General features: G+C 41.1%; 1 protein-coding gene across 5 annotated transcripts in view; it reads right to left on the bottom strand.

Annotated features, from left to right (window-relative positions):
* ptpn13 (protein tyrosine phosphatase non-receptor type 13) overlaps window positions 1–21030 on the bottom strand; it is a 270908-nt gene that overhangs the window by 121050 nt on the left and 128828 nt on the right. For all 5 annotated transcript variants that reach the window (XM_041196016.1, XM_041195983.1, XM_041195993.1 and 2 more), the window contains 5 exons: window positions 16890–16999; window positions 8817–8906; window positions 8350–8457; window positions 7255–7404; window positions 1464–1927 (listed from right to left, as the gene is read on the bottom strand). In XM_041196016.1, coding sequence (XP_041051950.1) covers window positions 1464–1927; window positions 7255–7404; window positions 8350–8457; window positions 8817–8906; window positions 16890–16999 — 922 coding nt within the window. The remainder of the gene's footprint in view (window positions 1–1463; window positions 1928–7254; window positions 7405–8349; window positions 8458–8816; window positions 8907–16889; window positions 17000–21030) is intronic.

Genomic DNA, 21030 nt, shown 5'->3' with positions numbered 1-21030 from the left:
AAAGGTCGACGGGCACGCAGCCGACTCTGGTGCATGCCCGCCAAACTCAAGACCTGAATGATGCACGGTGACGTCGGGATGCACACCTGACGTCACCCACGCATCATTTTACACGTCGGCAAGTGGCCCCCCCCGACCCGAAAATTCTGGCCCTGGAATTGGAGGCTGGAGATTGGAATTGGAATAGGTTTCCCGCTTCTAGTTACTATACTGTGAACTTTGCTGGAAGTGCATGTAAATAAAGAACAAGATCAGCAGTAATGCCTTTCCCCCTAATTGTACTTGCTAGCACATGCTGTTGCCATGCAAATGAATTATAAGTATCCATTTAATTGAACACGAGCCTTCAGGAGAGGAAGGGGAATAAAATAGTTAAGGCAAAAAAAAACCCATCAAAAGTACACAATGCTGAAATGTGAATTCAGACAGGACAGATTCTGAACACAGTTTGTGATTGGTTAAAGTGCAGCTTTATTCTGGAAGCAATAGACTCTGGCAGAATTATTTTGCTTCTAACTCTGAAACTGTAGCAAAGACGATTTATATAAAGAAAAGCAAAGTTTACGGATTTGCATGCAAGAAGCACACAACAGGAATTGGAGCAAAGCGGTCAGTGGGCCCTAGAGATTTTGTCAATTAACATTAGAAATGTTAGTATAGATTTAGTAGCATTATTGCCAGCAGAGTCACGTGACAGATTTGAAAAGAAACTTGCCTTTATATACCATCTTTCACAACCTCAAAACATCCCAAAACGCTTTATAGCCAATGAAGTACTTTTGAAGTGTAGTCACTGTTGTAATGTAGGAAACATGGCAGCTAGTTCTTACAGCAGCTCCCACAACTGAAATGTGGGAATGACTAGGCAACCTGTTTTTGTGATATTGATCGAGGGATAAATGTTGACCTGGCCAATAGGGCTAACAACCCTTGCTCCTCTTCGAAACAGTGCCTTGGTATCTCTTACACATTAACCTGACAGGGACCTTGGTTTAGTGTATAACCCCAACATACTGCACCTACAGTGCATCATGCCCTTAGTACTGGACTGGAACGTCCGCCTTTCTGAGTTAGGTCCTGGATTCAAACCCACAATCTTCTGACTCAGAGGCAAGTGTGCTACCAACTGAGCCACAACAAACACATGCAGAAATAAGATCAGAACCAATAGAAGAGCTTCTGGTTCAGGATGCTTGATAGATCTGGTATTGATAACAGCTGTGTGTATAAATAAACAGAATATTTAATTACATTTTTAGTGTTCATTATGACCTGAAAAAAAACCGAACTGAACAGTCAAATGGAGAAGAAATAATTATAAAATAATTCTGGCACCAGTACTACTGTATTACATTGAAACTATTGCAATATGCTGTTTGCATGCAGACACAAAGTCATAATGCACAGGTGGGGGCTAACAGGAAGGGGCAAAACTGGCCAAAGATGGGAAAAATCACATTCACCTTTTTAGGGCTTTGTTGCTCTTGACTGCTGGAATAAGTTGCCTCATCCATGTCAGAGTCACCTCGATCAGAGCAATCTGTTTCTTTAGGTGTTTCGGCATTAATGTTGCTTAAATGTCCTGTCTTGTCCAGGGCATTTTGGATCATATCCTGCCTCAATGCCATAAGTGCAGAGACTTCTTTGTAGTTAGTACATTGCTGTGTTCTAGAGGCAGTCCGATTTCTGTAGAAACCATTCACTTGGCTTTGTGAAAGACCGGCACTTTCAGTTCTAGAGTCCTGGGAGCTCGTACTTCCTCTTCGTTTTTCCTCAGGTGGAACAGAAGCTCTTATTGGATGAGTTCTCTGGTGACCACGTGATCCATTATGTTCTTCTGAAGATGACACTTCTTCATAATCCCGTCTTCCTAAATTACAAGGACTTCTCGACTGGCTCCTCGTTCCTTTTTTATTCAGAGGAGATACTTGACAATAAAAAAGAGACATATTGTTTGAAGCATCAAACTGTATTCTTAATGAAGATGATGTAGGGTTAGGAATTTCAATTCTCCTTTTTCAATTAAAATAACATCACAGTTAAAAATTCAAAACATTCCCCGTTATGTCTAAATGGGTAAATTTACTAACCCTGTTTGAAATAGTTGTCATCGGTTAATGTAGATTTCAGCTAGTTAAAATCAGTTGAATATTTTTCAGCCAGTTATACCATAATATGTATTGTCCACTTTGCTATAGTACTCAAATGCCAAAAAACTTAAGCCCCATCTTTTACCCTCTGTAACAATGTTAAATTTCAGAGCCAGTTCTTATGTTCCGTGGAGGTGTGTTCATACATTTTCAGCACACATTGGTTTTAGAAGTCAATACAATAAATAATAGACTAAAAGAATGCCTTTCACATCTGCTCAAGATTACTACAGAACTGTTTAGCATAAAAGCTAACTGTATAGCAAAAAAATTGTTTTTTGTCACTGAAATTTAATACACTTGACATTTAAGAATTAATTTCTATATTTTTAATCAAACTTTAGGCTTGCCCACATCCATGATGTCAAATCTGTACTCCAGTCTAAAGTGTGGTCTTTAGAGCTTTGGGAGTGGCACAGTGGCTCCCAGGTTAGTTTGAAATCGTGTTTGTTACTTGGGTTGCTCCCAAAACCGACATCACCAGAACAGCCTGGAAGGAAGGGTGTGCCTGCTTAAGGCTCTCCATGGCAGCAATTAAATTGGGATTTATAAACAAAAATCCAAGTAATTTTCAGCAAGATTATTTTTCTATAACAAGGAAAGCACTTTGAACCTAAAGTAATCGCTCTAGACTTCCCTACCCTTTATATCAACTGTTTGATCTTTCCCCACAGCAGAGCGTAAACAGACTTATTCCACTAACCCTGGTTTTATGAGGAATAAGAGTCAGCACCCAAACATGGTGTAAGCAAACCTTCACTGACAGCAAGAAGTGCAGTCTTCGCCAATAGCCTTAGTATTTTTATGGTACCTTTGTGCCATTCTCCGTAAGGACTGACTTGAACTGAGCTTCAATCATCTATACTGACATTCAGTTCTTGGGGCAGTGATATTGGTGTCGTGGTATTGTCACTGGACCGATATTCCAGAGACCCAGGGTAATGCTCTGGAAACCCAGGCTCGAATCCCACCACGGCAGATGGTGAAATTTGAATGCAATAAAAATCTGGAATTAAAAGTCTAATGATGAAGTCATTGCTGATTGTCATAAAAACCCATCTGGCTCACTAATGTCCCTTAGGGGGAGAAATCTGCCGTCCTTACCGGGTCTGGACCTACATGTGACTCCAGACCCACAATGTGGTTGACTCTTAAATGCCCTCTGAACAAACAGTAAATGCTGGCCCACATCCCATTCTGGATCTAAGTGATTCCATCAGTAGATTAAATAAGCGTTTTACTTGTGGGTGCCCTTTAATGACATGACGACTCCTCGCATCATTTTACTGATAACTAGGAAGATGCTCATAGATAAGTCATTGGCTGAGTTAGATTGATTCTAATGAATAATATGAATATTTAAAAATGCGTTGTGCTAGCAAATGATTGGGTGCCAAAGTTGCAGACCTGCATCCACCACCAACAAAGCTCTGTGCTGTTAAAAGGGATTCATAAAATCAAAGCTATTGTTAAATGCATGTGTAAAATGCTTATTACAAAGAGGTAAAAAGTATGCTTGATTATTTTATTTTGTAATTAGGAAATCAATGCCAGTTCATTGCTCCCAATGTGGTCTCCTCTACATTGGAGAGGCCAAACGTAAACTGGGTGACTGCTTTGCAGAACACCTGTGGTCTGTCCGCAAGAAAGACCCAAACCTCCCTGTCGCTTGCCATTTTAACACTCCACCCTGCTCTCTTGCCCACATGTCTGTCCTTGGCTTGCTGCATTGTTCCAGTGAAGCCCAACGCAAACTGGAGGAACAGCACCTCATCTTCCGACTAGGCACTTTACAGCCTTCCAGACTGAATATTGAATTCAACAACTTTAGATCTTGAACTCCCTCCTCCATCCCCACCCCCTTTCCGTTTCTTCCCCCTCCCTTTTTTTTTCCAATAATTTATATAGATTTTTCTTTTCTCACCTATTTCCATTATTTTTAAATCTTTTATGCCCTGCTAGTCTTTCCACTCCACCCCCATGGAGCTGTAACTCTTTCGAGTACAAACATGTTTCCATCTGTTTCAGATGAAGTCACATTGTTTCCCATTGTGAGATTTGAACTCTTGATCTTGGGGTTATAAACCCAGTACCATAACCACTTGGCTATTTAGGCCAAGCCCCATGGAGCTGTAACTTGAATGCCCTGCTATCCATTCTTAATTAGCACATTTGTTTAAATATCACCACCTTCAACACCTCTTTGTTCCTTTGTCTGTGACATCTTTTGATTATCTGCTCCTAACATTGCTTGCTTGTCCCTACAACCACACCGCCCCCCACCATCCCCCCACCCCCCCCCCCACCCACCCCACCCCCCCCCCACCCAACCCCACCCCCCCCAACCCCCCCCCCACCCAACCCCCCCCCACACCACCCACCACACCCCCCCCACCCACCCCCCCCACCACCCACCACACCCCCCCCACCCCCCCCACCACCCATCACACCCCCCCCCACCTCCCCAACCCCCCCCACCTCCCCACCCCCACCTCCCCAACCCCCCCCACCTCCCCACCCCCCCCCCCACCTCCCCACCCCCCCCCCCACCTCCCCACCCACCCCCCCCACCTCCACCTCCCCACCCCCCCCCCCCCCCCACTCGACCTCCTTCTTCCTTAACCGAGGTTTTCCACCCACGGTCGTTGACAGGGCCCTCAACCGTGTCCAGCCCATCTCCCGTGCATCCGCCCTCACGCCTTCTCCTCCCTCCCAGAAACATGATAGGGTCCCCCTTGTCCTCACTTACCACCCCACCAGCTTCCACATTCAAAGGATCATCCTCTGCCATTTCCACCAACTCCAGCATGATGCCACCACCAAACACATCTTCCCTTCACCCCCCCTTGGCAGCATTCCGTAGAGATCGTTCCCTCCAGGACACCATGGTCCACTCCTCCATCACCCCCCTACTCCTCAATCCCTACCTATGGCATCTCCCCATGCCCTTGCAAAAGATGCAACACCTGCCCCTTCACTTCCTCTCTCCTCACTGTCCAAGAGCCCAAACACGCCTTTTTCAAGTGAAGCAGCATTTCACTTGCATTTCCCCCAACTTAATCTACTGCATTTGTTGCTCCCAATGTGGTCTCCTCTACATTGGAGAGACCAAACGTAAACTGGGCGACCGCTTTGCAGAACACCTGCGGTCTGTCCGCAAGAAAGACCCAAACCTCCTTGTCGCTTGCCATTTTAACACTCCACCCTGCTCTCCTGCCCATATGTCTGTCCTTGGCTTGCTGCATTGTTCCAGTGAAGCCCAACGCAAACTGGAGGAACAGCACCTCATCTTCCGACTAGGCACTTTACAGCCTCCCGGACTGAATATTGAATTCAACAACTTTAGAACTTGAACTCCCTCCTCCATCCCCAAGCCCTTTCCATTTCTTCCCCTTTCCTTTTGTTTTTTCCAATAATTTATATAGATTTTTCTTTTCCCACCTATTTCCATTATTTTTAAATCTTTTATGCCCTGCTAGTCTTTCCACCCCACTCCCACTTGAGCTGGACCTTGAGTGCCCTGCCATCCATTCTTAATTAGCACATCGTTTAGATAATATCACCACCTGCAACACCTCTTTATTCCTTTGTTTGTGACATCTTTTGGTTATCTGCTCCTGTCACTGCTTGCTTGTCCCTACAACCACACCCCCCCCAACTTCTCTCCCCCCACCACCACCACCGCCACCCACCCACCACCCCCCTCCCCCCCCACGCCACCCAACCTTAAACCAGCCTATATTTCACCCCTCTCCTAATATTCACTCAGTTGTGTTGAAGGGTCATGAGGTCTCGAAACGTCAACTCTTTTCTTCTCCGCTGATGCTGCCAAACCTGCTGAGTTTTTCCAGGTAATTCTGTTTTTGTTTTGGATTTCCAGCAACCGCAGTTTTTTGTTTTTATTATTATATTATTTTAATCAATGTCCTGTTATGCTTTATTTCATCCCGTGTTCAGGTTAACTGGAGTGCCAATACTGAGCCCATCACATCTTCTAAACTGCTGCAAGTGGATGGAATCTGTAGGTACACTCAGAATCATATCCACACATCCAGTATAGTAGCTGAGTCATTGGTCACTGAACATTTACTTAGCAAAACATTGTTGTAAAATCACCAATTTCTAGTATGATACCATATGAAGGTATACAGCTCCTTACCGTTACAAATCTCATGTAAAAACTTTCAAGGGGATTTACTGGAGCAAATCTATTTTGCTTTTTTTCTGCATAATGAATAAAAGATGAGTACAATTTAAACTGTCACTAGCTATTACATTTTGTTCCATAGGAAGCCTCATCAAATCGGACCCCAGAAAAAACGGAAGGGGGGTCCCCAAAGTGCACCATGGAAATTAAGTATCCTTGCCTGATGTCACATGCACTAGTGGGGTCATTGCCAGGGAGCCCCAGGGAACACAATCCTGGTTTAAGTGGTAGAAGTGCAGCCACTGAAACATTGGGTTAATGTTGTTCAGTAGTGTCTCCTCATTTAAAGTAGGTGGCGTTCTTCTCTGCAGCGAGGGTAATGGTATTCATTGACAATGATCACATTTTGGAAATTGATAGTGAATGGGGTCTACTCATAGTCACTTTTAAAAACTGAGCCAAAGCAGCTACATTTGTTCTTGAGTAGTGATTCAATGGTATGGGCAAGGCTAGGATCAAATGAACTTCAACATCTGGTAACTTGTCTTACCGCCCACTGCTTTAAAATCCTGACATTGGCAGCAGTCCAAAACCTCTGCCTTAATGTCAGTACAAATTCTATCCTGAGGGTTTGATTCAAAATATGGGAGGTGCAGGATTAACTGGGTAGCTGCCAAATCTGTTCTGACTTACAAGAGGCAAAATATACGATGTGCACTATAATAAGAAAAACCTGTGACCTGTACAATACTGCATGGTTCTTCCTAGTGACTGTTCTTTATCAATATTCCTGCTCGAAGTCTTGAAGATGAAGAAACAAGACACCCCTTCCACCCAGGGATAGAAATTTAAAGTCTGTAGTGCTAGATTATACTATGGTACAGTCAACAGTAGCACCGTTTCTAGGTTTTTGTATTCAGCCTTTAAAGTTTGAATCTTGAAATGCAGAATTAGTACCTGAAGAAAGTTCAGTTCCTCTATAAAGTTTTTCTTTAGGTTGAGAGACCATCAGCATCACATCTTCAGGGGCATTTTGCAAAATTTCAACTGCTCTGTTGTGGGTAACACCTTCCAAACTGACTCCATTTACAGATATCAGGCGATCACCTGCAGATGGTGAAAACACAATGGTTATTTAACATATGGTAAATTTGCAAGCATTTTTGGTGTATTTCAAAACTAATGGATGAATTAATTTTATCCCTTGCAGCAACCCAAAACCACAAGAAATTTCATAATTTTCCATTTCATGGAAATGCAACTGTGCAAATGGAGAATTTGTTCTATAAAAGTGTACTTAATAAAGCACTAATCCCCTTATAGATTAGCATTTTCTTTACTAGATTTATCCAAATATTCCATACTGAAATGTAGAATGGAGCATTTTGAATAAAATATTTAATGGAAACTTTCTTTTAAAAAAATGGAACTACCTTAATTTAATGGACCACAACTTAAGCTTATCTGGTATTAAAATGGTCAATAAAGAAAATGTCTACAATACAAAACTGTCCAGGAAACATGTCTGTTAAGGTAAGGGAATTAAAATATTTCTATAACAAAATATCTTGAAGCATTGACACAGACTTTGTATTAAATGCCGACAAGCTGCAAAAACATTCATGATTCCAAATATTGCTGGAACATAAAGTACGAGGGCACATATAGGTCATCACTTGCTGAAGAGGCCATAAATTGGGGTAAGCAAAGTGACTGACAAATTGGAGTGTAACCCTGGGAAAGAATTAAACATGCTCCATCAGCCAGTTTGTAAGGGAACCATATTTAAATATTTGAAAGAAAACTCTTTGCCAATTTAGGCTACAATTCTAATCTGAATCTTTTCAAGGCCTTGGAATATTAGTACGCCCCACATTGGGAAGCCCAATCTTATCCACTCTCCTTCGCCATTGGCCTAGGTTATTCCATTTCTTTGAAGGCTTGCAAAGTCTTAGCCTATCTTCCTGCACATGGCTGCCAGACTGTGAGATGGAAGGACTGAGGGTTTTCAACTCCTCTATTGATCATTTACAATAGAAGCATATGCAGTACCTGGATTCAAAGATCCATCAAGCTCTGCTGGCCCGCCTGGCATGATTGTAGTGACAAAAATTCCCATGTCCAGTTTGCCAGTTTTTTCTCCACCAACAATCTGAAAACCTATTTTGAAATAGTAATTTAATGATGGATCACATTAATAGCATATTTTCAATTGTTCACCTTTTAGCCTAGAGGACACAATATGGTTCTTTTGTGATGTTAAGCACTTCAATTTTTGTTATTTATTTCTCATCATGAACCTTTGCTGTCATAAGATCATGAAAAGAAAAACTTTTCAATTGCTTTCAGTATAGAATTCACCCATTAGCAAGATAATTTTGGCCTCTATTATTCAGAAATGATTACATATTCATCCTTAGTCTTTGCCATAAAATTGTGCAGATGTTAATGTCAAATCAACCACTACATCACATTGAGTCATCTGTAGATAAATAACCAAACCCACAGAGTCAACATACCTAAGCCGTGTTTCACATCCTTCTTCAGTTTTATAAATCTAAGCTCTCTCTCGGGTGAAGGCAATGCACTAAATTTCTGATGAAGCGTATCTGTCAAAGACAAACAGGCCAGACTCTATCAGACTTAGTACATTCAGCAGCTACATAAATTAAACATATCAACAAAAACACAAATTTTTAAAAATATTTTCAACCTATACATCTCAAATCCTATTTTACGATGTTTACATTAAAGAATCATTTGATTTGCCCCAGCATTCTCTTGATAATTACTATAATTTTCCATCTATTTTTTAATTTTTTACAATCTCCTAACAGCATCCATTAAATAGAAACAAGGACTATTTCAGAATTACAGCTGTTTTCCATGTAAAGCTGATTAATAAGGTGTGATCTCAACACATTTAAAAATGTATTAGGGTCAGCAATTAAGACAGTGAGCATAAAGGGGACTTAAAACACTTTTATTCAGTATTGAAATAATAGTACACACAATAGTTTGACACAATAATTAGAAGGTTGCAGCTCCAATTATTCTCTTGGAACTGTTGCATACCATATACAAAGAAAGGATTATAAGCTGTCTGAAACTAACATTGCCAGAAATAAATATCAAAAGATTATATTTTAAATGCCAAATTAAACCATATTTAAATCAATAGTTTAGGAATTCTTGGTATGCTTTATGCAGTAATTTGAGCATTTATGTTTGAATTTAAATCCAATATTTACTGATTAACATATTAAAAGTTTATCACACATCAATCACATCCTTCCTACAACACTTTTGCATCATCCAAATCATAAGTAAATTTATTTCCAAGTAAGAAATTAACAGTCAACCTTACTCTACCAGACCTGTTTGGGTCATATAATCGCCAGAGTCAATTTTAAAAAATATTTTCGACCTATACATCTCAAATCCTATTTTTACGATGTTTACGTTAAAGAATCATTTGATTTGCCCTAGCAAAGAAAGATTCATCAAAATCTAAATTTCTAAACCCAACTTATTAAGTAAGGGCTTTAATAAACATGGATTATATCCAAAACAGAATACCATGTTTGGAAAAACTGGATTTCGCCTTCTAAGCGCAAAGGAGTAATTTTACATGTGACAAGATCCTGATCTCAGTTAACCCATTTGGGATAAGCACTAAGCACAATGCAGTCTCTCCAGAGCAAGGGGCAGAAAACATGAGAAAACAGCCTGCACCACTATCATATATTTGTCAATGGCCGCTTCAAGTCTAATGATGCCACAGAACCTTTTTTTTATTCATTCGCAAGTTGCGGGCTTCGCTAGTTGGGCCAACATTTATTGCCCATCCCTAGTTGCCCTTGAGAAGGTGGTGAAGAACTGCCTCTTGAACTGCTGCAGTCCACAGTGCTGTTAGGAAGGAAGTTCCAGGATTTTGACCCAGTGACAGTGAAAGAACAGCGATATATTTCCAAGTCAGGATGGTGAGTGGCTTGGAGGGGAACAGCCTGGTGGTGGTGTTCCCATCTATCAGCTGCCCCTGTCCTTCTGGATAGTAGTGGTCATGGATTTGGAAGGTTTTGCCTGAGGAGCCTTGTTGAATTCCTGCAGTGCATCTTGTGGATGGTACACATTGCTGCCATTGTGCGTCAGTGGTGGAGGGAGTGAATGTTTGTGGATGTGGTGCCAATCAAGGTGGCTGCTTTGAGCTGAGCGGTGTCCAGTGTTGTGGGAGCTGCACTCATCCAGACAAGTGAGGAGCATTCCATCACACTCCTGACTTGTACCTTGTAGATAGTGGACGGGCTTTGGGGAGTCAGGAGGTGAATTATTCATCAAAAGATTCCCAGCCACTGACCTGCTCTTGTAGCCACATTATTCATATAGCTAGTCCAGTTCAGTTTCTGGTCAATGGTAAACCCCAGGGTTTTGGAGCTGACTGCCTGCCAAATTGCTTAATTTGAAAAAAAAGTGCACATGTATCGGGAAGAAGCAAGAAGAGAGGAGCTAGAAGGAGTATCTTTTAAAGGGTGAGAAAGCATCTTCTGAAGATCAGTGATAGAAAAAATCACAAATAATTTAAAGGGGTACTGTCTCCATATTAAAAGGCTCTGGACAAGAGACATGCTTCATTTTATGATAAGCAGATCATAGAAAACTAGCAATGACAACAACCAAAAAATTCTTAGGCCAAAAACTATGCTTAATTGAAGATATTTTGTTTTTCATGGTATTAATTAGTCAGAGTTGATTCATATAGGGGAAAAATGCAATTCCAGTAGAGGAAACCATTCGCCCACATATTTGTCTGCAAAATGGTTAATTATATTAGCACCTGCCCTTTATTTTAATTTGCATTTTAGTTTAGCACTGTGCACAAATTATTCTAAATTTGATCATGCTAGGAAGATTTTAAAATCAATTTGCAATATATTCTGAATGATTACTTAAATGTGTTGTATCAATATGTAAATCAAAAATATAACATTTAAAATTACGCCCAATAATTTTAAGACATGAATTTCTCCTGCCCTTTCCCTTTTCCAACTCATTTGACAAAGGAATTATGCTAGAACATCTAGTGCTCAACAGGCACATGCTTACTTTTCCCATTTCACATTGTAATTTAGAAACTGTATATAAATCCTTCATATGCTTGTGGGACAAGCAGTTTGTAAAAAGTTCTGACAGGTCTTAATTCTATGGGTTTGTTGGCCAAAATCAGTCACCTCAGATGGTTTCTAAATGTTTTTCTGGTTGCAGGAAGGAGGTAGATAAAACTATTTACGTGGAACAAGATCTTCGGGTTAAAATAGATGATTTTGAAAATACTCTGTAGTTTCCATTCTTAAACGTACTGGGATACAGGCTGATATACGATTATAAATTGTGAAGGCAAATTTTAACAGCTAAATAGAAATTAGCGAAAGAAAATCAAGACCCAAACATTACCTGCAAGAAGTTTCTGTTAGACGGCAGGGAAAGTGAGAGAAACAGAGAGAGCAATAGAAGTAGAGAAAACAGAAGTTTGAGAAGCCGATGTTGTACAGTCACACCAAGGCTTTAAATAGTGAAGGCACTTGTACATTGTAAACTCAGTTCGTTCTGCTGCCTACCATTGGCTGTCAAGGTAGCAGGGGTTGATGGGATGCCAGAACTGTGCATGCTAATCCCTGATAACAAAACATACAGTAATAAAAAATAATGCACAGAAAACGGAAAGTAAAATTTCACATGATTTCAATTACAAAATTATAAGAAATATTTGATTTAATTTTCCAGGAAATTTCATGCAGTTGTATACATTTAGTTTTTGTGAACATAACCAAGAACATTTCGTATACTGGAATGCTAACAACCCCCTCATTTAAATGATACAGCGAGGTTCAATTTCTGTCACGCACACCTGGTTGGTGGGTTCCCTGTGGGTAATCCCAAATTGATTCACATGCTGAATACAGAGTGAAGCGTGGTTCCCCTTTCCAGGGATTCAAACTCCTCTTCTCTCGGATGTCAGATCAGTCCAAGCTCCAGCTGCCTTTACAGTGTGACTGCAGCAGCAGTGTGAAGTAAATTACTTCACACTGCCACTACTGTTGTAATGTAAATGTATTGTGAGCAAAAAGAACGCTCTGACCAGAAATATAAAAAATATACAACATAATTAAATGGAGAAAACAGGAATGAAAGAAATAAACAATTATCTCACTATTGGGTTTAGATCCTCTTTAACCTTGTATTGAGACATGTAAAGAGTCAGCTGATTTATCATGAGTTATTAATTTCAAGACAGTAAAACAATAACATATCAAGAGGTCTGACATTAGAACAAGGGATTTTACTCAAAGGTGAATAAAATCCTTGGGCAGAATATTATGCAGTGGCAATCGGCTTACCACCCCCCCCCCCCAATATTATCCAGCATATTATCGGAATCAATTGGTTTATTAATAAGCCCAATTGACCCTTGATTATTTATTTAGATATGGCAGGTGCACTGCCGGTTTTGGCACCTGACCACACATTGTGTTATGGGAGTGATTTCGGGGGTGGTCGGGAAGGCGGTGGGTTGGGTACCCGCCCTATTTTATGTGCCTCCCTGCCAAAAACATGCCTGGTGGAGGCACGTAAAATGTAGCCTTTTGTGTGTTGTCAATGTTTCTGTTTTAGTTAAGAATAATCAAAATGCAGTGGAAACCAAAAATAACTTGGGTGATCATTTCAAATAAAAAAAGATTCATGTGATATATAGTGTTATTTTCTCAGCTGCTTATCACTGGATAATCACAAAATTATCACAATTATAAATTATTCACTGAGGATGTCATCAGAATTAACTAAGCAATGCAGCCTAGCTGGTAACTAAAATATTAAGTGATTGTAAACTGAACAAAACAACTGCATGGTTTCCACAGGCTTTGCCCTAGGTTCACATAACAGTGGTCCTCAACTATCCCTGCTCTTGGTTATACACCAAAAATGTTGGTCAAAGTTAGCACTTGAGAATTTTAGCATGAGGAGGGTCCAGAAGATCAACAGCAACCTGGGCTACCGGTAATGACAAAAAAAGTAATTTCAGCATACAGCTGTTATCAAACCCCAATCTCCAACTAGAATTTTTGTGAAAATAATACTTTAATTTCAGCCCCACAAAAAAATCTGTACCATCCTGATTTTTTTTGTTGAATCTGTTGTATCTCAAACAATTACAAACCCCTATGACTACCATGTCATATGAGAAAGAATTTTCCCACTGTTGGGGTGGTTGTGTGGCATCGGGCATGGGCCCGATCAGCGCCCCCGATCGGGTCCACGCTGCCATTTTACATGACGCGCGCCCAGGAATGCTGTGCGCTCCCTGTGCAGGTGGGGGGTGGGGGCGGTTCCCTGAGTTGTGAGTGTGCTCTTTCATGCATTTGCGCGAAAGAGTGCAGAAATCACCCTGGAGATAAGTTTTAAGTATTAAAAAATATTTTAAGGAAAAAATATTTAAGACATGAGCTGGAACATGTCAATGGACTTTAATGAAAAAATTAATTTAATTTATAAACCCTTCATGAAACCTCATCCCGCCCATGGATGAGGTTCCATGAAAAATGTGAAGGCTACCTGGGCTCTTTGCCTGTCCGCCAACCTTAAGGTTGGACGGGCAGCTTTCTCAATAGCCTTAATTAGTTAATTAATGGCCTTAATAGGCCTTTGACTCATCTGCATGCCCGTCGAACTGAAAATCTAAATGATGTGCGGTGACATTGAGGCGCATGCCCGATATATATCATCCCACGTCATTTTACGCCTCGTCGAGCAGGCCCCGCCCCTGCTCGCCAAACCAAAAATTCTCCCCGTAATTAGAGAATCAGAACCTTACCGGACAGATGACCATTCGGTCCATCATGCCTGTGCCTGCTCTTTGAAAGAGCTATTCAATTAGTGCCACTCTCCTGCTATATTCCCATTGCCCTACAAATTTTTGCTCTGCGAGTATTTATCCAGTTGCCTTTTGCAAGTTACTATTGAAGTTTCTTACAACACCCTTAATTCCATTAAGTGAATTCCATATCATAACAACTCACTGCATAAACATTTTTTTTTCCTCATGTCACACTTCTTGTACTCCTCTTGCTCCTGGAAACCATTTCTCCTTATTTACTCTGTCAAAATCTTGCATGATTTTGAATACTATTAAATCTTCCCATAATCTTCTCTTCTTTAAGGAGAGCAATGCCATTTTTTCTAGTCTCCACATAACTGAAGTCCATTCATCCCTGGTATCCTCCTTCTTTTGCACCAACTTCAAGGCCTTTGCATCGTTCCTAAAGTGTGGTACCAACATTTCCTGAAAACTGGAACAAACCATTGTCTCACGAGATGGAAAGCTGCCAGGCAGCTCAAAAATTGAACTTTCAGGCCTTAAACTGGATAGTAAAGGCTAAAATTTGGATATGGTCCATTTCAAGGCATAGGGATCGCGATGTGTGATTATCCCCATCCCCAATTGAGGTTATGCAGGCAAGCCACAAACTTTATGTTTGTTACTTTCATACTGAGTGCTACATGCTTTCCAAGTTAGGGCTTTAAGTTGGAAAAGCTGTCTTGCTGAGTTGAGGCTGTTCTCATTAAAGACTGAGAAAAGACACTAAGGCTGGTTAAAATTGGTGGACAGCAAATCATGGCGTACACATCTTCCTATTGCCCATTATACATTTCCTACAGGTGAGGCTCAGTACCAGGAGCGCTTATTTACAAAATTGATCCAATGGTCCAAGCCTTTAAAATTCTGAACAGAATGAATGATATAGGTAGGAAGACTATAGGTCTTCTAGGGGACTGTGGAAGGCAGTCAGGCAGGATTGAGTTATGAAGATGGTTGGATATTCTGAAGGTTCACTTCATATTCTTGAGGTTCAGGGAACATTTACCCTGCTGATTAAATAGGTGAGCTACTGTTCTTAGTTGAGGAACTGCACATGATCTGAGGAAAAAGTGAGCCTCTTGGCAGAAAGGTGCTAAGAATTGCATTAGCATCCAATTTAAGATTATCAGTCTGGCTTGCAATGTAACTTACTTACGCTTGCTAGAAGCTCATATTCATATATTCAATATATGCATGCAGAGGCCTGTCCTCTTCAGGCAAAAGGAATACATCCAGGCATAGAATCTTTTTCGAAAATACAAAAGCATGGGGATAATGGCTCCTTGGTGCATTTGGCATGGCAATATCTCAACCAATCAGTACCCCTTTTCTCATGCAGTATAATTTTCCTCCATTTGAAATTTGGCATTCTTGTGCCTGACCTAATGAATGTAAGACGAGAAGCTTTGACAGCATGTTTCTTTTTTAGCAATACTCCTACTATTTCAGGCTATATTAGGATAACTGGTGTCCCCCATTATTACTATTGTATGGTTCCTGGGCCTCTATTACTGGTCCCAATGTTGTACAAATCTAAAGCCCTCCCTCCTGCACCATCACTCCAGTCACGCATCCATATGCTCCAACCTCCTATTTCTACCCTCACTCGTACATGCAACCAGATGCAATCCTGAGATTAATACCTTTGAGCTCCTGCTTATTTAATCGCTTTCCTCGCACTCTAAAATTTGCCAGCAGGATCTCATCTCTCTTAACATCTAGTTGTTGGTACTGATATGAGCCACAGCCTCTAGCTGATCACCTCCTGCCCTCAGAATGTAGCATCCCAGACTCTGGCACTAGGGAGACAACACACCATCCTGGAATCATGTCTGTGGCCTCAGAAACACCAGTCTGTTTGGCTAACCACTGACTGCTATAACTTTACTATTTTCCTGATCTTTCTCCTCCCCACAACGTACTGTTGAGCCAACCATGGTGTCACAGACTCAACACTAGCTACACCTCCCAGAGGAACCATCACCCTTCACTAGTGTTCCGGACTGAATACTGGTTGGAGAGCAAGTTGCAATCCGGCGTCTCCTTCAGTACATGCCATATCCTTGACTCCCTGGCAGTTATCCATTCCTTCTCTGCCAGCACACCCCTAAATTGCAGGGTGATCAAATCCAGAAACATGCTATCCATGCAGCTCTCAACCTTGCAGATGCACTGCAGTGAAAGCAACAGGTGCTCGAGGTCTGAAATCGGGAGTTCAAGCTCCTCTGGCTGACAACATTTCAAGCATAGGTGAATTTTCCACATGGAACAGGATGAGCATTCCACAAGACTGAGGTGGCCGGTCAGACCTCTATTTATCAGACTATTAATTAACTAAATTAACAGAAATAAACTTAAGGCTAAAAAAAAACCAGAAACTGGAGAAAAAGGAAATAAACAGTATCTCCTTCCCCCTCTGCAGAGAATTCCCACTTGTACCAAATAACCAACTTAATGATGCATTGAGTTCTGCAGTCACTCTGTCCCCAACAAATCAATGAAAAAGGGATTACTACATAAGTATGCAGGAGGAAACTGTTTATAAGTGACTTGGGGAAGTGGTACACAAGACCACTAAACTTGAACCCTTCATTACAGAACTTAATTCCTGTTTATGCTAGATACTACAGTGCATATAGAAACAAAATTAGCTCTGCTTAAAAATATGTTTTTTTCTGACCTATGGCATATGCTTGGTTAGAGTCTTCAGTGGATGATGAGTCGGACCCCGGGTTTCTTCGGGCAGGGCTTCGGTGTAAGGCAGCCTGAGACTTCTTTGGATTGATGACACTTGAATAGGATCATAGAATAAAAGTAACCAAACACAGAAGTGAACTGAATTCCAGAATTAAAATGTTTGACAGTAAGTTGCAGCGATATAAAAATTATTTTTCTAAACAACTTGTACTTTACACACTTAAAACTCCACAATACCTAGTTCCTTAATTAATTTGTGTCTGAATAACAAAAACAAATCAACCATCACCGCCAGGGGGCAAAATTACATAAAGAAGCACAAATATATTTTAATTGGGGGCTTTCAGAAAAATGGCAGATGCTAATGCTGACATTACATAAATCTTAGGTATTTTTACAATTTCAGCCAATAGCAGGCAGCATTAGGAGGCCTGGTGATGAAATAGTTAATGTCCTTCTGAAGGAGGAAATTGCTGCTATCAATAAACAGAAGCATTTTTGTAACTTCTTTAAAGTAAATTTTTCCCCACGGCTCAATATGATGACCATTGCTGATTTTGATATGCATCAACAACTAGGACTTAGGCACAGGGCACAATTTCAAAGTCTGCAGGTGACACAAGGCTAGGAAATGGAGCAAACAGTGAGCAAAATAGTAATAGTCTTCAACAGGAAAGGCAGGCTGGTGGAATGGCAGATGAAATTCAATGCAGAAAGTGTAAGGTGATACATTTTCGTAGCAAAAATCAGGAGAGATAACAGAAGCAAAATGGTGCAATTTTAATGGGAATCTAGGAACTGAGAGATCTGGGGGTATTTGTGCACAAATCTTTGATAGTGGCAGGACAGGTTAACAAAGCAGTTAATAAAGCATACGGGATACTGGCTTTATAAATGGAGGCACAAGGTACAAAAGCAAGGAAGTTTTGCTAAACCTACATAAAACACTACTTTGGCTCCGGGTGGGGTGTGGTGCTCAATTCTGGGCACCACACTTTAGGAAGGATTTGAAGGCTTTGGAAAGAGCACTAAAGAGCTTTATTAGAATAGTTCCAGGGATGAGGGATTACAGTTATGTAGATAGGCTGCAGCAAGTTGTTCTCTGAAGAGCAAAGAAGGTTAAGTGGGGGTTTGATAAAGTTGTTTAAATTTCATTAAGTGGTTAAATATAGTACATTAAATATGGACGAGTTAAGTGCTTTTTGCAGAGAACTGGTACGGGCTCAACAGGATGAATGGCTTCCTTCTGTGCTGTAACCATTCTATGATAAAGAGAATCTTTTTACAATAGTTGATGGATTGATATTTAGAGGGCACAGATTTATGGTGATTGGCAAAAGGGGCAGAGGCTGCATGAGGATAAACCTTTTTATGCAGAGTGGCTAGAATTTGGAATACATTGCTTGATCGGGTGACAGATAGAGATTCAACAGTCGCCTTGAAAAGGGAACTGGATAAATACCTAAAGGAGAAGGAAATTCAGACATGATGAGCTGAGTGGCCTCTTTCTGCACCGTAACTTTTCTATGGTTCTAAATTACAGGACATGAAGAAAGAGTAGGAGGGTGGGGCTAACTGGATTGCTCCTCAAACTAGTGCAGACTCAACTGGCTGAATGGTCATTTTCTGTGTTGCACTATTCTACAATTCTATCTAGGATGGATTTTCACTGCTTCATTATTTTTGCTTCTGTGTCCAGCAGATAAATGGTGAGTTTTCCATCACTTGAGCTTTAGCGGAGGAGGGAAGTTGGTTGGTGGGGGTGGGGGGAGGGGTGGGTGGACAGCATGTCAACTACTGTGTTAATGTGACTGGTCCAGTTAAGCTTCTGGTCAATGGCGACTTCAAGAACGTTGATGTTGGGGGTTCAATGATGTGCTGTTAACTTTTTCTTGTTGTACATGATCATCATCTCGCACTTACGTGGCTTGAATGTTACTTGCCAACCCAAGCCTGGGTTGTCGAGGTCTTGCTGCAGGCTGACATGGACCCCATGTGAGCTGATATTGTGAACAGTTCCTTCACCTCAGGTTCTGTCCCCCTCCAAATCTACCACCAACACCCCTCTTTTTTTTAAAAAAAAATCGCCTTTGACTCCTCTTCATTGCACAATACCACCTTATCTCCAACCTCCCTTTCCTCCCCAAAGTGATCGATCCTGTTGTCTCAAATTTGTGCCCATTTTTCTCACAATTCCATGCTTGAATTCCTCCAATCAGGTTTCCACCCATGCCACAGTGCTGAAATGGCCCTTACCAAAACCATAAATGATATTCTCCACAAACTGTGGCAAACTATCCCTCTTCATTCAACAGCCATTGGCATGGTTGACCAACCATCTTCCTCCAATACCTCTCCTCCCACATCCAGCTGAGTGGATCTAACCTCACCTGGCTCCATTCTTATCTATTCAGAGGTAGCCAGAGAAGTGCCAGTAATAGCTTCTCTTCTTATTCCTGCACCATTAACTCTGGAGCTCTCCCATGTTAGCCTTTGGTGAGATCATCCAAAAACATAGCATCAGTTTCCAAATGTATGCTGATGACATCCAGCTCTATCTTACCTCTCTCGTCTGCTTCACCATCTCTTATTTGTCTCAGTTTGGCCAACATCCTCTACTGGATTAGCTGAAATTTCCTCCAACTAAATAAAAATCTCCCAAAAAGTGGCTCCATTCTTCACCCTGACAAATGTCTAAGACTGAACCAGACTATTTGCCAACTTGGTGCTGTATTTGACCCCAAGATGAGCTCTCAACCATATCTATGTGTGAGCTATAGTCTTCTTGCAGAGAGCTAGCGTGGGCTCAACAGACTGAATGGCCTCCTTCTGTGTGGTAACCATTCTATGATTCTATGACAAAGAGAAGCTCTTTCCAATAGCTGAAGGGTCAATATTTAGAGGGCACAGATTTTTGACAATTGACTAAAGGAGCAGAGGAAGCATGAGGATAAACTTTTTTAATGCAAAGAGTGGTTAGGATTTGGAATGCATTACCTGACCGGGTGTTGGATACAAATTCAATAGTAGCCTTCAAAAGGGAACTGGATAAATACTTGAAGGAAAAAGGATTGTGTCGACATGGAGAAACAGCGGAGGTGCGGAGCTAACTGGATTGCTCTTCAAACAAGCTAGTGCACTTGACCCATACCTCCTCCATCAACAAGACTCCCTATTTTCACCTCTATATCATTACCCAATGCAGCCCTGTCTCAGCTGATCCGCTGCTGAAACCCTCACCCTTGCCTTTGTTATCTCTCAGCTTTACTACTCTAATGCTGTCTTGGTCAGCCTCTCATCTTTACCCTATGTAAGGTCATCCAAAACTGTACTGCCTGTATCCTAACTTGCACCAAGTCCAGTTCATCCATTACCCCTGTGCTTGTTGACCTACATTGGCTCCCAGTCCAGCAATACTCGATTTACACATTGTCATTCTCATTTTCAAATCCTTCCATGACCTTATCCCTCCCTATCTCTGTAATCTCTTCCAGCCTCACATCTCTTGAGATAACTTGCACTCCTCCAATTCTGGCCTATTGTGCAACTCTCATCACCGTCTTCATTACTCCACCAGCGGTATCTGTGCCTTCAGCTGCCTTGGCTGTAAACTCTGAAATGCCTTCCCTAAACCTCTCCACTTCTCTCTCCTCCTTAAAGTCTACCTATTTATGCAAGATTTTGGTCAGCTGTACTAATATATCTCTTTGCATGTCTCATGTAGTGTAATGGAGTATGCTGGTCTAAATCACCTAAAGGATTACCTGTAATAGTCTGTGATGTCATAGAAGGAAGTGGTATATGCTCATATGATCTGGGAGTCCAGGAGAAAGTAGCATGGAAAGAAGGTTGTGTAAGGGAATGCTCTAATTACTGTAAATATGTTCCAATAAAGTTAGGGTGTTTGCAGCTAACAGTTTTCCGGAGTTATTGAAACTACTTCAACCCAACGCACAATAAAATAGCTCAGTGCAAATTTTGTTTGATAATACTCATGAAACATTTAACTATGCTCAGGACTTCATATAAATGCAATTTGTTATGAAAAGAGCTGTAAATGGACTTGACCACTGTAGAAACATGAGCAAACAAGCCCACGCCTGATCTGGAGATGAAGGGAAAAT

This window comes from Carcharodon carcharias, chromosome 1 (genome assembly GCF_017639515.1).
Source record: "Carcharodon carcharias isolate sCarCar2 chromosome 1, sCarCar2.pri, whole genome shotgun sequence".
NCBI classification, from domain to species: Eukaryota; Metazoa; Chordata; class Chondrichthyes; order Lamniformes; family Lamnidae; genus Carcharodon; species Carcharodon carcharias.
The sequence above is the reverse complement of the archived record's forward strand: the minus strand, read 5'-3'. Positions and strand labels throughout refer to the sequence as shown.